Genomic DNA, 15,721 nt, shown 5'->3' with positions numbered 1-15,721 from the left:
TCCCAGGAATGGTCAGGTAAGCCAGGGGGCAGTAGGGGATATAATCAGGTCAGGTACCCAAACTAATGAATAAGTCTAAGGTTTAAGTGTCTGAAAATATAGAAAAATAAAACCCTCAGTGAGCCAAATCAGTGAAAACAAAAGGAGAATTGTACATACTTAGAAATGAAAAATGGAGACATTATCATAAACATAAAATTTAAAATCCTAAGTTCCCATATTGCAAAACTATGTAGATATACTGAAAATGGAGTAAAATTAATTTTCTAAAAAAAAATATGTTCCAAAATTGACTCAGAAATGCCCCAGGACCTAACATGCCCAGTGGGAGAAATCCAAAAGCACCCCAGTGTATGCCCAGACAGCTCCCCACCCTGGTGAGACATTTGACACTTAAGTAGAAGATGATTCTAAAACCCAGTAAATGATTGCAGAATATACAGCATTCTTTGGTTTCTTTCTGTTTTGCACACAAGAGCAAGCTGCAGAATGATTCATCTCCTATGTGAAATGGATAGCAAAAACCATAAGTAGAGATCATCTCAGGAACATAGTCACAGATTGGTTTGAAGCAATCTATTAATATACTATGTCCTATAAGAGCAAAGGGAAACCCTTCTAATCATCTCCATGGATACTGAGAAGGTTGTGACAAAAAAAAAACAACCCAAAAAACCCAGCATATATTTCCCCCAGAAAGCCTTAACACTTTGAGAATACACAGATACTGTTTATTATAAGCAAAACACATGCTTTCATTCCAGTTAAATGGTGAGCCATTAAATCATCCTATTGATGTCAGGAACAGGTATGCAGCCTGAATCACTATTCTTTAATACTGTTCTCAAATGCAGTTGGCTAAGAGAAAGAAATAGGGGAATTAGTGTAAAGGGGGAGGCAAAAGAAAATCTTAGAAACAGTAAGAAATTACAATTAGGGTATTTGATTATAACACTGATATACAAAATCAACTACTATCCTATATATCTGGTGAGAATACAAAATGTAAAAAATTATTCCATTGAAAATGATAGCCAATGATAAAATATCTAGAAATAGACAATAACAAATTCATAGGATCTATCTGAACAAAACCGTAGAACTCTATGAGTGACATGAGATTTGAATATAAGTTGGATGGCAGCATTCTTGGATAGGAAAACAATTAATCTACAAATTCACTGTGGCCCCATTTTTTAAAAAAAGTTATGTGTGTATGAGGAAGACAGTTAAAGGGAAAGAGAGGCAAGTGTTCCGAGGAGCCTTGACCTGAAAATATTTATATTAATATGAATATTTTATATTAATAGGAATGAAGCCTCAGAAATTAAAGGAATTCATAGGGAGATAAATCAATAAAACAGAAGTAGATTCAAACACTTTGAGGAATTTAGTTACAAATAAGGTGGCATTTGAACAAAGGGGGAAAAGACTATATAATTTTATACCAGAATGCACTGTTATATATTTTGCTAGCATAACTTACTAAACTTTTGAAGGGAAAAAAAATTACATCTTTACCTTCATTTCCTGCAATAAATGAATTTCTGGGAGGTAAAAGTAGGTAAAGATAAACAGATGAAACCATAAGGATTTAGAAGAAAATATGAGTAAATTTATTTATAATCTTAGAATGGGAAAGGTCTTTTAGAACTGGAAACAAATTCTGGGATCTAAAATGGAAAACAAGGATAAATTGACAACATAAAACTTTAAATTTTATATATGTGACAATAAAAAAATCAATAGAGAACCTCAAAAGACAAAAATATTTTCAAGACATAAGACAGAAAATTTTCAAAATATACATCCAAATTAATTAAGAAAGAGCCAAAACTGTGTAAGGACATAAATTTACCAAAAAGTGACCAGAAAACATTTGAAATGATGTTCAACTTCACTCCTAATAAAGTGAACTAAGAATAATATTGTAATATTATTCTTCACTAGACTAGAATAAAAGCTGTTTGAGAAAACTGAGAAATTGATCATTTCATTATACTTTTGATAAGTGTAACCACAGATCAATTTTTGAAGAATCATCCGACAATAATTGACAAAAGTGTTAAATAGACATAGTCTGAAATTCAGCAACTCCATTTTCAAGTTCCAATCGATATCAAGATACAGTCACAAAAGTATGCCATGATATAAGTACAAGGATGCTAATTCTAGATCTGTGTATAAAAATAAAGACAGGACATATTCTATAGGTTCACTAATAAAAGACTAATCAAAGAAATTAGTGCACAGGGACAATGGAAGGCTAAGCAGCCATTAAGAATGAGGTAGATCTTTGTATGTTGTTATGGAAAGATCTCTTAACATCCAATGAAAAAAGCAAAGTGCAGGGCACTGCGCACAGCACAGGTTCTAGAAATGGACAGAAAAGGAGGTTCTCTCTCCACGTCCCCTTTCTCCTTCCTTGGTCTTTCTCCTTTGTTTCTTTCTGGAAATGCCCGTCCCTCCCCAGAAGCTCACTCACTGGTGGTCCCCTATGAGGAGATAAGGCAGGGATGGTGGTGGGGCACTTATTTTCAGCCCTTCATACTTGTCTTTCTACATGTGCATCTTTTCCTTATTACTACGTTTTAAATCACAGAGTAGTTATTTGCATGGTCAAAATCCAAACTCCTTCTGTTTGCCTTTTTATGTTTTCTGTATAAAATACAAAACAAAAAAGGTTTTGTTATTAAAGCAAAATGCAGTAGGGCTCAACTTGGAATAGCAGTAAGAAATGAAGTACTCTGTTTATATATCAAAATACTTCTAGTTGTTTCTAAAGACACTTTAATAATAGAGAAAAAAAATGTGCATTTTTATCCACTCCATATAGAATGAGTGTACTCTGAGGACAGCCCTGCTCCAAACGGCATTATGCTGGAACGCCCTTATTCATCAACTTTCTCACTGTAAACCAGGTACCTTTTCTGAAGGTTCTCACATACACATTATCACACACACATAGACATAGAGCAGGCACACACCTCCATCTTCCTCAGTGCACACAAATCCACCCAGAAATGAGCGAACTAAATGCTGGAGAAGGGCACGCAATTTCTTGTGCTCTGAAAAATCAAATCTTCCCTCATAACGTAGCCATTTCAGGGGTTAGAAGCAAATTAAAGATCCCCAGGAGTTCAGGCATTTTTCGGCAGTTTTGAGCTCTGCGAGTTTACTAGATGAAATAACAGAACAGGACAGACTGTCTTGTCCTGTGTCTTCCTCTGATCACATTCAACAGTAAAGATGGGAGAAGCAAAGTGACGACTGTCAGGTAGAAAATCTAAGTGGAGAACCGCATCACCACTTGGATTTAAAAGAAAGTCCCCCTTGCTTTCAAAACACAAGCTTCCAGTGAATCTACTCATTCAGCCAGCTCTCTGGGCTGAAGCTGGGGTGCATAAACTGAGCCTTGCCAAACCAGAAACCGGAGTTACTGGGTATGCAGCCACTGCTAGTCTATCAGCCTCTCCTGCTAACCACCACTGGTCTGCCATTCAGGAAAGCCATCAGCCACACCACCCCCTCCCCAGTTCCTGCAACACAGGGAGCCTTTTAGCCTTTTAGCCCTGACACAAGGAGAAAATGCATGGAATACTTTGGTGACTTTATGTTGTGCATTTGTATGGATCCACAAGTTTTATAAGGCTAACCAACTCCAATATATGTGAAACATTTAATACACTGTTAAAAAAACATAGGTGGTTTAATTTAGCTTCAGCTATTATTACATTGGGTGGTAATTCTAATAGAATTCTACTTGTCCTCTACAACAGATTCACTCAACCGCCTGGTGCCTAGGGGCAGCAAAGGAAGCTTGAGAGCATCTGGGATCTACAGAAATTCCCCCGACTTGACTGAATCTGGTCCTGGTTCAGAATCAACACACACCTGTGTACATCCTGATTCCCAAGAGGGTAAGTTGGCAAAAATCAGGCTGGCAAAAGCATAATTTACAAGATAACTATTATTGTCTCTTTTTAAAAGTGCAGACATAGCATAGAAGTGTTTATCAACTGTCTTTGGTAGAGAAAATTAAAGTCTGAATTGAAGAAAAACGAGTAGTTGGGTTTTTAGTTTTGTTTCATCAATCATCTGATGGGTTTACTGAGTGTGGTTTATTATTGTGATTAACTTCAATTTAGGTTTGTACACAGGCAAAAGCAGGTATGAATTTTCATGTAGGCCCTCATGGCAAGTGACATGCAGGCATGCAAACCCGCTGTCCAGGCCTCCCCTGGCAGTCAGTCCTGAGCTACCCCAACCTCTGAAGGGCTCACCAGGCAATGTGGGATGGACAAAACTACCTCTTGGGGGTCCTGCTGACCATAAGGACGGCTCCAAGGATATCAAGTGGCCCACTAAAGAGGGTTAAACTGAAATGTGCTGAGATCCCATTACTGAAAGTAACAAGGAAACTGAAACAGACATGACAGCGATGGGGTACATGTATGTTTTTCAAGGTTTAATGCTGCTGTGGGATCAGCCATCCCAAGTTCTCTTTAAGCCATCATCATGGCATATCTGTGTATGTCCTACACGCTGGGAGCCAGGGCTGGGTCAAGCGAAGTCTTTGGATACAGCTTCAACGAAGTTGGGTGCCGACATCAGGATGCCGATGGTGCAGAGGATGGTGAAGACGGAGAAGGCCATGAGACACAGGCGGTCCACCACACAGGCCGCGAACTTCCACTCGCTGCACACGGCCTCACTTTCGTCCTGGCAGCGGAAGCGGTGGGCGATGTAGCGCACCTCCTCCAGGATCTTGGCTAGGTCCGGGTCCCCCTCAGAGGGCTGGCCGCCATGCAGCAGGTGTTCGTCATGGGTTGGGGAGCAGGCCACGCGGCCGCACACGACCCCTGAGTCAGGGGTGGGCGCGCAGTGCATGGTGTCCAGGCCGCGAAAGCCGATGTACAGCAGGTTGCCATTGGTGGCCGGTGGCCCCGCCACTGCGCTCATCTCCACGCTGGCCAGGCTGCAGCGGCGCTGCTTGTGCTGGCAGGCCGGCCGCACCTTGTCCTCCCCCGGCCTCTTCATGCGAAGGAACCAGGCGCACCAGTTCAGGAGGATGACTCTGGTCTGCGGAGACAGCACAGTCTTAGAGGAGCTGGGCAGGGCCCACAGCTGATCCTGACAGCAAGGGGGTACAACTGTAATACTTGCTAGACTTCGTGGGGGTGGACCCTGGGCGTGACAGGTCGCCACACCTTCCCAGGCGAGTTTACACAGGCAAGCAGTGCCAACGGGGTATGATGGTTCAATCAATTGTGAGGTGATGCTAAAGCAATGCAGAAAATCACCCTGGGAAGAAGCTATGGGCACAGTGCCATCTCAGGGAAGACAGCCTGTGTGGGTGAAGAGGGTTGTCTTCTCAAGGGAGCCCTGAGCTGGGGAACACAGCATTTTACATCTGGAACTAGGGACCATTATCTTCAGCTCTGTGTGAGGTACCCCAGTGTGCAGCAGCAAACTCATAAAGGCACCCCTGGAGATGTTAAGTTTTAAAGGACAACCCTGTGAGACTTGAGACACCATGTGCATCCCTAGCCTGAAGCAGTCCAGACTGTTACATTAGATCACTGCATTCCTTGCATGATATCCTACCCTTGCAAAGCAGATTTTGGAACTTGTCCTGATAAAAGCCAAGTGCCAAAAAAGTCATCATGGAACAGACAAGCAGGGTAGCATGCTCCCAAGGTGTGAGGTTTGCTGTGCCGACAGGTGCTAAGTTGTCAGGGCATAAGTACTTAGTAAGTTGTTTTGACCTGTTTTATTTATAGAACCATTAGGTATTCCTTTTGTCCTAGGTACTCTCTGGAAAACACAAAACCCTGACTCATGAAAGGTGCTGTGAACCATGGCAGCTTAGGAACCTCTAACCTAATCCATTAGGCTGCAGTGAAGACTGAATGAGATGATACAAGACAAAGTGCTGTGGAGTCTGAAGCTGGAGTTGGCAGACTTTCTTTAAAGGGCCAGATGGTAAATATTTTAGCTCTGCTGATGGAGTACAAAATCAGCTCAAATCCTTTGCATTTATGGCTGATGTATACACACATATATATGCACTGTGTGTGTGTATATATATATATATATGTAAATATATAAATCACTTTACATCAGAAACTAACACAACACTGTAAATCAACTATACTTGAATAAAATAAATTTTTTAAAAAGTGTCTTAGGCTCAAAGAGATGAATAAACTGGCTCAAGGTCATACAGTGAGTCTGAGTCACCTAATGTGTTCTGACTTCCACAGACTCATCCATAAAAAGGTCTGTCTGTTAGGTTCTCCGCAAGCCCCCATGACTTTAACCCAACCCCCACTGGGAAGGCACCAGAAAGCCAGAGCCAGAACTCAAGGAAGCACATGGGTTGTGAATGTGCCCAAACCGACACATTGGTGCAGGGAGACCTGAGCCTCAGATCCAGGGCTTTGCTTTGCCCCACACGTGGGGGTCCGCGCATCCCCTGGGGCACAGCTCAAGCTAAATCTATTTTGAATTTTATGGCCTGAATCATTAGCTTTCAAGGCTAAAGCATCTCAGAAGATGAGATTATCCTCTTGGCACGTTTCAGTCTGTGCTTGTGACCTCTTCTGTTAGGTTATGGTTTTGTTTCTGGCTGTGCAAATGTCACATAATGCCACCGCGCTGGCAGTGTTTTCTTCATGGCAACAGATTATAATGAAAGCTCCTTGGAGGTTGTTTATGTTTCAAAAACACATAGAAAGAAAGAAAAGAAAAACGCAGCGTGTTATATAAAATGAAAGAGAAATACAAATTTTGTATTTGCTTTGCACCATTGCTTCAACATGTTCTTGTGCTGAGAGGTGAATAACCAGCATATGCTCTAATTCAGTGGAGAAGGCGATGGCACCCCACTCCAGTACTCCTGCCTGGAAGATCCCATGGACAGAGAAGCCTGGTGGGCTGCAGTCCATGGGGTCGCGGAGGGTCGGACACGACTGCGCGACTTCACTTTCACTTTTCACTTTCATGCACTGGAGAAGGAAATGGCAACCCACTCCAGTGTTCTTGCCTGGAGAATCCCAGGGACGGGGGAGCCTGGTGGGCTGCCGTCTATGGGGTCACACAGAGTCAGACATGACTGAAGTGACTTAGCAGGAGCAGCTCTAATTTAGAGTTCTCTGGAACAGTAAAGTGCTGCTGCTGCTGCTGCTGCTACTAAGTCGCTTCAGTCGTGTCCGACTCTGTGCGACCCCATGGACGGCAGCCCACCAGGCTCCCCCATCCCTGGGATTCTCCAGGCAAGAACACTGGAGTGGGTTGCCATTTCCTTCTCCAGTGCATGAAAGTGAAAAGTGAAAGTGAAGTCGCTCAGTCATGTCCGACTTCACAACCCCATGGATTGTAGCCCACCAGGCCCCTCTGTCCATGGGATTTTCCAGGCAAGAGTACTGGAGTGGGTTGCCATTGCCTTCTCCACCAGGTCATTAAAAACGGTTTTGTATCTTACTGCCTTAATTTCCTTCTCTGTACGACAGTCAAAACAGAAAAAATAAGAATATGTGTTTATATTTTGGCATCTGCATAAATACTGGAAGGAAAAAGAAATTAATTGAAACGGTTATTAATTGGTGGTGGAAGTAGGGGTAGGAATGGGAGCAGAATTTTCTTATGTATAATTCTTTGATTTTGACTTCTGATACTTGTAAATCTTATTTCAAACAGATGGGTGGATAGACAAGAAGGTCTTTCAAGGTTCTAAGTCAGAAGAGAATGTACGTGAATGTACACAAATATGTCTCAGCTTTTTTTTTTTTTTTTTTTGAGGGGTGGGGAGTGGACTTCTCAAAACAAGCCTGCAGACTGTGGTGATATGACCTACGTGAGAGGTTGTACCATTTTGGGGAGCCCATTGCTGATGCCATGAGAGAGTTATCAAGTATGAGGACTTGCTGTGAAAAAAATTCAAGGATAGTCACTCTGTAAAGCCAATTTCTTTAAAAAAAAAAAAAAAGAAAAGAAAAAAAAGGTCTTAAGTTAACTTTTGTGTAACTGTAATTTATTGTGCAATGGATACTTTTAGAAGGCCCAGGAACTCCCTGCTCCTGGAGATTAAGGAAATGCATTTTACATCTTGCAGCTGCATTCAGTCCTAAACTGACTCTGAACTTGGACTCAAGATTATGGGTCAGCAAAGACAGGGTTGTTTTGGCATGAGAAGGCTTCTTTAGCTCCCAGTGGTCCCTAAGCCTTGCTCTCTGGACGGGAAGACTGGAAGGTTTGTGCAGCCCCAGAAACAAGTGGGGTGAGGGGTTGGGGTACAGCTCTGCTCTGGCTGGGGGTTTGGTCACATCATCACATGAGGTGGGAAAAGTCCATGCCCTGCTCAGCCCCCAACCAAGGTCTGCCAACATGGCAAATAGATGGGAAAACAGTGGAAACAGTGTCAGACTTTATTTTTTGGGGCTCCAAAATCACTGCAGATGGTGACTGCAGCCATGAAATTAAAAGACACTTACTCCTTGGAAGGAAAGTTATGACCAACCTAGATAGCAGATTCAAAAGCGGAGACATTACTTTGCCAACAAAGGTCCGTCTAGTCAAGGCTACGGTTTTTCCTGTGGTCATGTATGGATGTGAGAGTTGGACTGTGAAGAAAGCTGAGCGCCAAAGAATTGATGCTTTTGAACTGTGGTGTTGGAGAAGACTCTTGAGAGTCCCTTGGACTGCAAGGAGATCCAACTGGTCCATTCTGAAGGAGATCAGCCCTGGGATTTCTTTGGAAGGAATGATGCTAAAGCTGAAACTCCAGTACTTTGGCCACCTCATGCAAAGAGTTGACTCATTGGAAAAGACTCTGATGCTGGGAGGGATTGGGGGCAGGAGAAGGGGATGACAGAGGATGAGATGGCTGGATGGCATCACTGACTCAATGGATGTGAGTCTGAGTGAACTCTGGGAGTTGGTGATGGACAGGGAGGCCTGGCGTGCTGCAATTCATGGGGTCTCAAGAGTCGGACACGACTGAGCAACTGAACTGAACTGAAACAAGAGTGGGTCTAGTGTTTTGGACGCTGGACTTATATGGAGCACAGCCGTGGCTTGAGAAGCATTAGCACACATCACAAGCCATCAGTGCTGGGAAATGTGGGGACCATGGGGCCTGACCTGGGCTACGATGACAAATGTTTATTTTCCATCCATTTCCTTTTATCACATCCCCCGTCACCACTGTTAACCACTTACCTTTATTTTATAGACTTTTGGTTAAATGACTTTCCTATGTGTATTGTGATAAAATAAAGTTTCATATATTGAGATGGAGGGAAGTCATTCTGGCTTATACATGAGTTAACTTGAATTCCCTGGTGGCTCAGACGGTAAAGCGTCTGCCTACAAGGCAGGAGACCCGGGTTCAATCCCTAGGTCGGGAAGATCTCCTGAAGAAGGAAATGGCAACCCACTCCAGTATTCTTGCCTGGAAAATCCCACGGATGGAGGAGCCTGATAGGCTACAGTTCATGGGGTCGCAAAGAGTCGGACACAACTGTGTGATTTCACTTTTCAAAATAGCCTACGGCCTATCAAACATACATTGTACATCTGCTCTAATTATTAAAGGAAAGGGCACCCTGACCCAAAGTAAAGTATGTCCATGATAAAAATTAAATGCCTCTCTTCCTGGAATGTCAGTGCCAGCCCTCTGATGATAAGACTCCCTTCTCAGGAACCAAGGCCATGCTGAATCAATGTGTACAGGCTGATCTGTTATTTTTACCTTGAAGAAATGTAACCTCAACTTGTAATGTTCTTTGTTCTGACAAGATATAAAACTGTGCTGAAAACCCTGCTTCTCCAGAGCAGTTTCTCAGAGTCATCTGGGAAGCTGGTTTCCAGGCTAGATCTCAGTTTGATAAAATTCCTTTCTATTCTTCTTATTGTTTATTGATTATTTTGTCGACAACTGAATGTATAAGTGTACACTGCTCACTGTTTCTTACTCTTTTCACTCCTCATTCTGTTTTGAAGCTGCAGCCAGCAGCTGTCGTCTTCTGTGCTACTTCTAACACTGTATGTGCAGAAAGGAGGTTTAGAAACACTGTTCAGTGAGAGGTGCAGAGCAGTGACCTAAGCCCATTTCTGGGATGTCAGATTGTAAGGACAGCCCTGTGGGATCCTGATAGCACTCACCCTATTCCCCTGGATGCAGAGATATGCAGACATGTGAGGAACTGTAGCTTTTTGTTTCGGAATCCAAGTTTTCTAGGGGATTTTTAAAAATAGATGTCATCCTCGGAGCCCCCTCTGGGGAAGGCACCCTGATCCCTCTTCTGGCGGAGTTGCTGGGGAGGAACTCACCCACTTGGGCATCTTGCCACCATCGGGGTCGTGGTGGTGGTACTGTAGCACGATCACCGTGACGACCACAGAGAGGCCCACGATGATCATGGTGCTGGCGAAGTACTGGGCTGCAGAGAGCGCAGATGCAGGGGTGTTACCACAGCACGGTGCGGGGAACCCAGACGGTGGCATCCTGACCAGGGGCTGGGGAGTGAGGCTCAAGAGCACAGCGTGACCTCTTCCAGGCCTGCCGCCCACAGCCCACAGCATACAGAGCTGCCTCCTCCAGTCCTGGTGAGCAGCCTCACCAGCTGGCTGAACTTTCAGGAACCCTGACTGCTTCGTTCTTTGGTGAAAGTTAAGTGCGCCTCACAGGACGGTGATAAGGTTGTCTGATAAGGAAGCATCACTGTCAGAACTGAAACCACTGGTACACAGAGGAGGGGTCACGACAGTTCTGACTGCAGGCCGTGGGCAGGCTGCAGAGGTCTAGCAAGGGCAGATCGGGTGCCACCCAGCTGTCTTTTCAGGCCTGGAAAATGACTCTACTTACAGCAGGCTCTGGCTCCATCAACTCAGGGCCATGGGGGAGGGGAGTGCCAGCTGGCCAGTCTGAGGAAGAGGTCAGCTGCAGTGTCCTTTCAGGCTGAGAACATCAGCTTCAGCTTTGATGGTAAGGATGCGTTTCTCTACCTTGGCCCAGGTGAGCAGCAGCATGGAGCTCCCTCCTGGTACACTGGCTGTCATCTGTGAGCCTAAATGGCCACTTAGCCTCTCTGGGCCTCAGGTTCTTTACTGTATAACACGGACAGAAATGCCTTCTCTGCAGGGTTGGTGCAGAGATTAACAATTTTATGGGCCAAGGGTATAGGAAAAAGTTGGCACAGGTGGGCATTCTTTAACTGTCAACTATGATTATTAAACCTTCAGTGTGGAGGAGTGATAAATTAGAAGATTGGGATTAACACATACACTACTATATATAAAATAGATAACCAATAAGGACCTACTGTATAGCACAGGGAACTTTACTCAACATTTTGTAATAACCTGTAAGGGAAAAGAATCTGAAAAACTATATATAAAAGTATATATATATATATATATATATATATATAAAACTGAACCACTGTGCTGTATGCCTGAAACCAACAAGATACTGCAAATCAATCATACTTCAAAAAATAATAAAAAAGGGATTAGAAGCATGGATTCAAGTGCAAAACGAGTATTAAAAATAACGAAGCAAAAATATGTATGATCAATGCCTTAAGCAAGCAAAAAAATAAATTATCCTAACATAAATGCAATAAATAGATAAACCTTCATTGTGGCTATCCACTAAGGGGCTGAGCTCTTAAACAGACATCCTTGTACAAGGCTAAGTATGTGGCCATACACTTGGTTAAAAACACCTCCTACCCTCCAGGCAGGCAGGAACTCATTGCTTTCCGATGGAGACCAAGAGGAACATACAAGGAGCTACTGGAGGAGGACATTTGAGACTTGACATCAGCATCAGGGACCTCTGGGAAGGGGAGGGAAGGGGGACCAAACCATGACTGTTATGGGCTGCATACTGTGTACCCCTAAAATTTGTACATTGAAATTCTAAACAACAAGTACTTTAGAATGTGACTATGTTTTAAGAGAGGGCCTTCAAAGAGGAGATTAATTAAAGTGAGAACGTTAGTGTGGCACCTGGCCCAAACCGGCTGGTGTCCTCATAAAAAGGGGAAATTTGGGAACTCAAAGGGGCACAGAGATGTGAAGACACAGAGGAAAGACCATTTCGGGGAACAGCAGAGGGTACCTGTCTGCAAGACAAGGAGGGAGACCAACCCTGCTGGCCCTTTGATCCTGGACGCACAGCCTTCAAAACCAGGAACAAATAAATTTCTCTTGTGTAAGCCACCCAGTCTGAGGACTTTTATTGTGGCAGCCTTAGCAGACTCATACAGTGACCTACAGAGATCCAGGGGGACTGGATGCCACAGCTGAAATCTTAACAGAGGTCGAAGGCCAACAGCTGTCCTTCTTCTAGAAGGCCTTCCAGAAGGCCATTCCATTCTTCTAGATGTGGGCTAGGCACCCGCCGAGCCTGTGGGTTCATCAGACATCAGGGCCTGCTGACTGCCTGCTTAAGGGTGGTTTCTGCTGCAGGTCTCTACTAAAAGTTAAAGGATGGGGTCAGAAGGTCAGGTTGAAGTATACTTGTTTCTGGGATGGCTCTGAGAAAAACATGACATCCACAGAGGCTCTTTATACCTATAGGCTCTCTGGTCAAATATTATACATCCAGGAAGCTCCAAGAAGAAGGGCCTTGGCTTCTGAATTTGTGAAGTAAAGCCTGAGGGTATCACGTAAGGACCCCTATTCCTACTTACCCCTGGTTAACTACACAGGACTGCCACTGTATAAACTGCTTTTCTCTTTCTGACCTCCACCATCAAGTGGGAGTGGGGACTCTCATCAAACCTAATATCTACTGGCAGAATGTTTGCTTCCTGTCCTCACAACTGGCTTGGAGGTGTGGTTTCCTGACCAGGAACTGAACCTTGACTGCAATAGCCAGGGTATTGGGTCCTCTCTGGGCCACTGAGCACCCCTGCTCTGCATGTTCCTGTTTATTCCAGTTCAGTCCAGTCCAGAGAGGTGCATAGCAACAGGTGATGCTGCCTCCTGTGTTTGTTATCTCTCCCTGGGCAGAAGATCATCTTTACACCTGCCTTTGTGTGTGGTTTGTTTGCTCTCTCTACATCCCCTTTGCTGGACCAGTCCCTGCTTAACCTACATCACACTCACATGACTGACTGTCTCCCTAATCACAGAGCTAATCAATAAATACCTACAGACTTTTCCCCCATAGCCAGCTAGTGATTGTTTAAATCTTTAGATTAGAATGGCTCCTGATTCATAATTTAACAAGAGAAGACCTCTGTACCTTGAAGGTACTCAGCCCAAGGGGCTAAGAGGGCTGTGACCCTTCACTGGTTTCCCTGGTAACCAATGGACCAATCTGACTTCAATTCTCTTAGGTAACTGATGGGGTGTCACTCCATAACCCTTTTGCTTCAGACGTGTAAGATCTCCCATCTATCAAACCATTGGTGTCTCTGGGCTCTTTCTTCTGTCTAAAGTCTGGGCAAGTACAGGGCTGGCAGGCCTGTGGGGTGTAGCCCAACATGCGGCCAAAATATATTTGTCCTGTTCACCTTCTCTCACAAGCTTTAACTTTCTACAGAGATGTCAAGTTATCTCGGGAAACAACAGCTAAGAGTTAAAGTGTGACAATGAATTTGTGGAAAAACAGTGACTCAAGCTAAAATAATGAATCTCTGATGGTAAAAATCTCTGGCTCCATAACAAGTGTGTGGAGAGGTGCACTGTGGGAGGAAAGGGGGCATTTCTGCATCTTAAGGCCAAACCACAAAGCTGGATTCCCTGTCCCCTTCTGTGTGCCCAGGTAAGCAGAGGCCATGAGTCAACTCTGAGTAATTAAAGCAAGTCATCCCCTCATAGCAGAAAGGGGTGGTGTGCAGCTCTCTGGGGTCCTGGAGGACATGTTTCTGCTCTCTGCCTGTGCTGGGAAATCCCAGGCACTGTCGAAGCCCAGGTCTTTAGAGGAGCCGGCTGCTTGCTTACCTATTAAGGGCACTGAATCAGAGGTCGCAGGCATGATCTCAGCTACCAGCAGCATGAAGACGGTGAGGGAGAGTAAAACTGTGATTCCTGAAACAGAGACACACACTGAGCCCTGAGACAGAAAAGAACGCAAGGCCTGAACTCCAGGCAACCTGAGATTCAAAGGAGGTATGAGGGTGGTAGCCGTTAACATTCCCAACACCAAATGGAATGCCTGGTTTTCTATATTCATAGGAATGGGCATTTTTCTGAGGACTGTTGAGAAATCCCTGGAGAGATAAACTTAGAAGCCAGAACTTAGAACATCTCAAAATAAATCATTGACTTCAGCACACATATCTCTTTTATTATTAATACATTAGTATCTAGAGGTAATTTCCAAGCAGCAGGAAAAACAAGAGATACAGTTGGAAGACATGGCTTCTGGTCTTGACTTTGCTACTTACTAGCTGTGAGACCTTGGATAAGTCATTTATGTGCCTAAGCTGAGCCCTATGAATAAAAATATCACCTGCTATATCAATAAACAATAGATGTTGCAGCCATCAAGCCATCACATTGCAGACTCCCAGATGGTGCACCCTGAGGACACTCAGGATGAGAAAACACAGGATACTGGTCTTGGAGAGCTCAGGTATACATCACAGGAATGATTTCAGTGAACCCAGACTCTTTGCATCTTCCCAAGCATAGGAAAGCACTAAATTTATTAACTTGAGAAGTCTGGTTTTTAAATAGTAATCTTTTGATGTTTCAACTACTCTGTCTGTGGCAAAAACTCCTAAATATATCCTAGTTTCTTCCTTACCTCTTTGGAGCATTCCCTCAGAGCTATCTGGGATGCTTTAGCCCAAGCCTGAAGTCCTTAGAAAGTCCACCAAATAAAACATACTTTCACTTTTTGGTTGAGCTTTGTAGTCAGAAAGTCGACTACAGTAGTCAGACACTTGTAGTCAGAAGTTATAGGTTTGAGAATGATTTCTATGTGTATCAAACACAATCTTTAGTAACTCTTTGAGATGTTGCGGGACTCATTTCACCAATCTAAATCATAGTTTTCTTATCTTCCTATTGGAGGATGGTAAGGAATTACATTGTGTGTGACAATATAGAAATGCAAGCTGATACTATATTAAACTTAACGGTGTTCTGTCCACAACATATCCCAGCTGGCTGCCACCAAGGGGTGTGGAGGGGTGTCAGGAGGGGAGAAGGCACAGACCCCTCAGGGAAGAACTGGTCCTTCCCTTGGCATGCCCATCCTCTCTGCAGGATCAGAGGAGCTTGTGGAATCTCAGGAGGGCCCGGCCACCCCGCACAGGGGGCTGTGGTGTCAGGGAGTCACCCTGGGCTGGGATGTAGTGAGCAGACCCTGGATATCTCTGCACTGGGCCCCTGACTGCCACCCTCAAAGCAGGCCCCTCCCATCCAGCTCAGACCCAGTACTCACCCAGGGAGATTTTCTCTCCAGAGTCTGCAGGGAGTAAGAAGACGAGGAGGGCTAGGGCAGAGATGAGCACACAGGGGATGAGCAGGTTGAGGCCATAGTAGAGAGTCCTGCGGCGGATGGTGACTGTGAAGGTCACGTCTGGGTAGGGTTCTTTGCAGCACTCGTAGAACTTTTCACTCCGCTTGCCCAAGATCCCTTCATTGCCGGGGGGCGGGTAGGGAGAGAGGAGGGAACCACCATTGAAACAATGGGACCCTGTTGGTTTTAAGGGGTTGTAACACACACATAGAGGCATGGAATTTGCTAAGT

The 15,721-nt window shown here is 44.3% G+C and overlaps 1 protein-coding gene across 5 annotated transcripts in view; it reads right to left on the bottom strand.

Annotated features, from left to right (window-relative positions):
* Nucleotides 1–709: 709 nt before the first annotated feature.
* LOC102397911 (neuronal acetylcholine receptor subunit alpha-7) overlaps nt 710–15,721 on the bottom strand; it is a 149,794-nt gene continuing 134,782 nt past the window's right edge. For 3 of the 5 annotated variants that reach the window (XM_044932785.2, XM_044932786.2, XM_025271075.3), the window contains 4 exons: nt 15,413–15,607; nt 13,963–14,049; nt 10,336–10,445; nt 710–5,082 (listed from right to left, as the gene is read on the bottom strand). In XM_044932785.2, the coding sequence (XP_044788720.1) occupies nt 4,564–5,082; nt 10,336–10,445; nt 13,963–14,049; nt 15,413–15,607 (911 nt within the window). In that variant the 3' untranslated portion in view covers nt 710–4,563. Of the gene's footprint in view, nt 5,083–10,335; nt 10,446–13,962; nt 14,050–15,412; nt 15,668–15,721 lie in introns of all 5 variants that reach the window. The other 2 variants (XM_044932783.2, XM_044932784.2) reach the window with 1 other exon arrangement.

Source organism: Bubalus bubalis, chromosome 20 (assembly GCF_019923935.1).
Source record: "Bubalus bubalis isolate 160015118507 breed Murrah chromosome 20, NDDB_SH_1, whole genome shotgun sequence".
Classification (NCBI taxonomy): Eukaryota; Metazoa; Chordata; class Mammalia; order Artiodactyla; family Bovidae; genus Bubalus; species Bubalus bubalis.
This window is presented reverse-complemented; position numbering and strand designations above follow the sequence as displayed.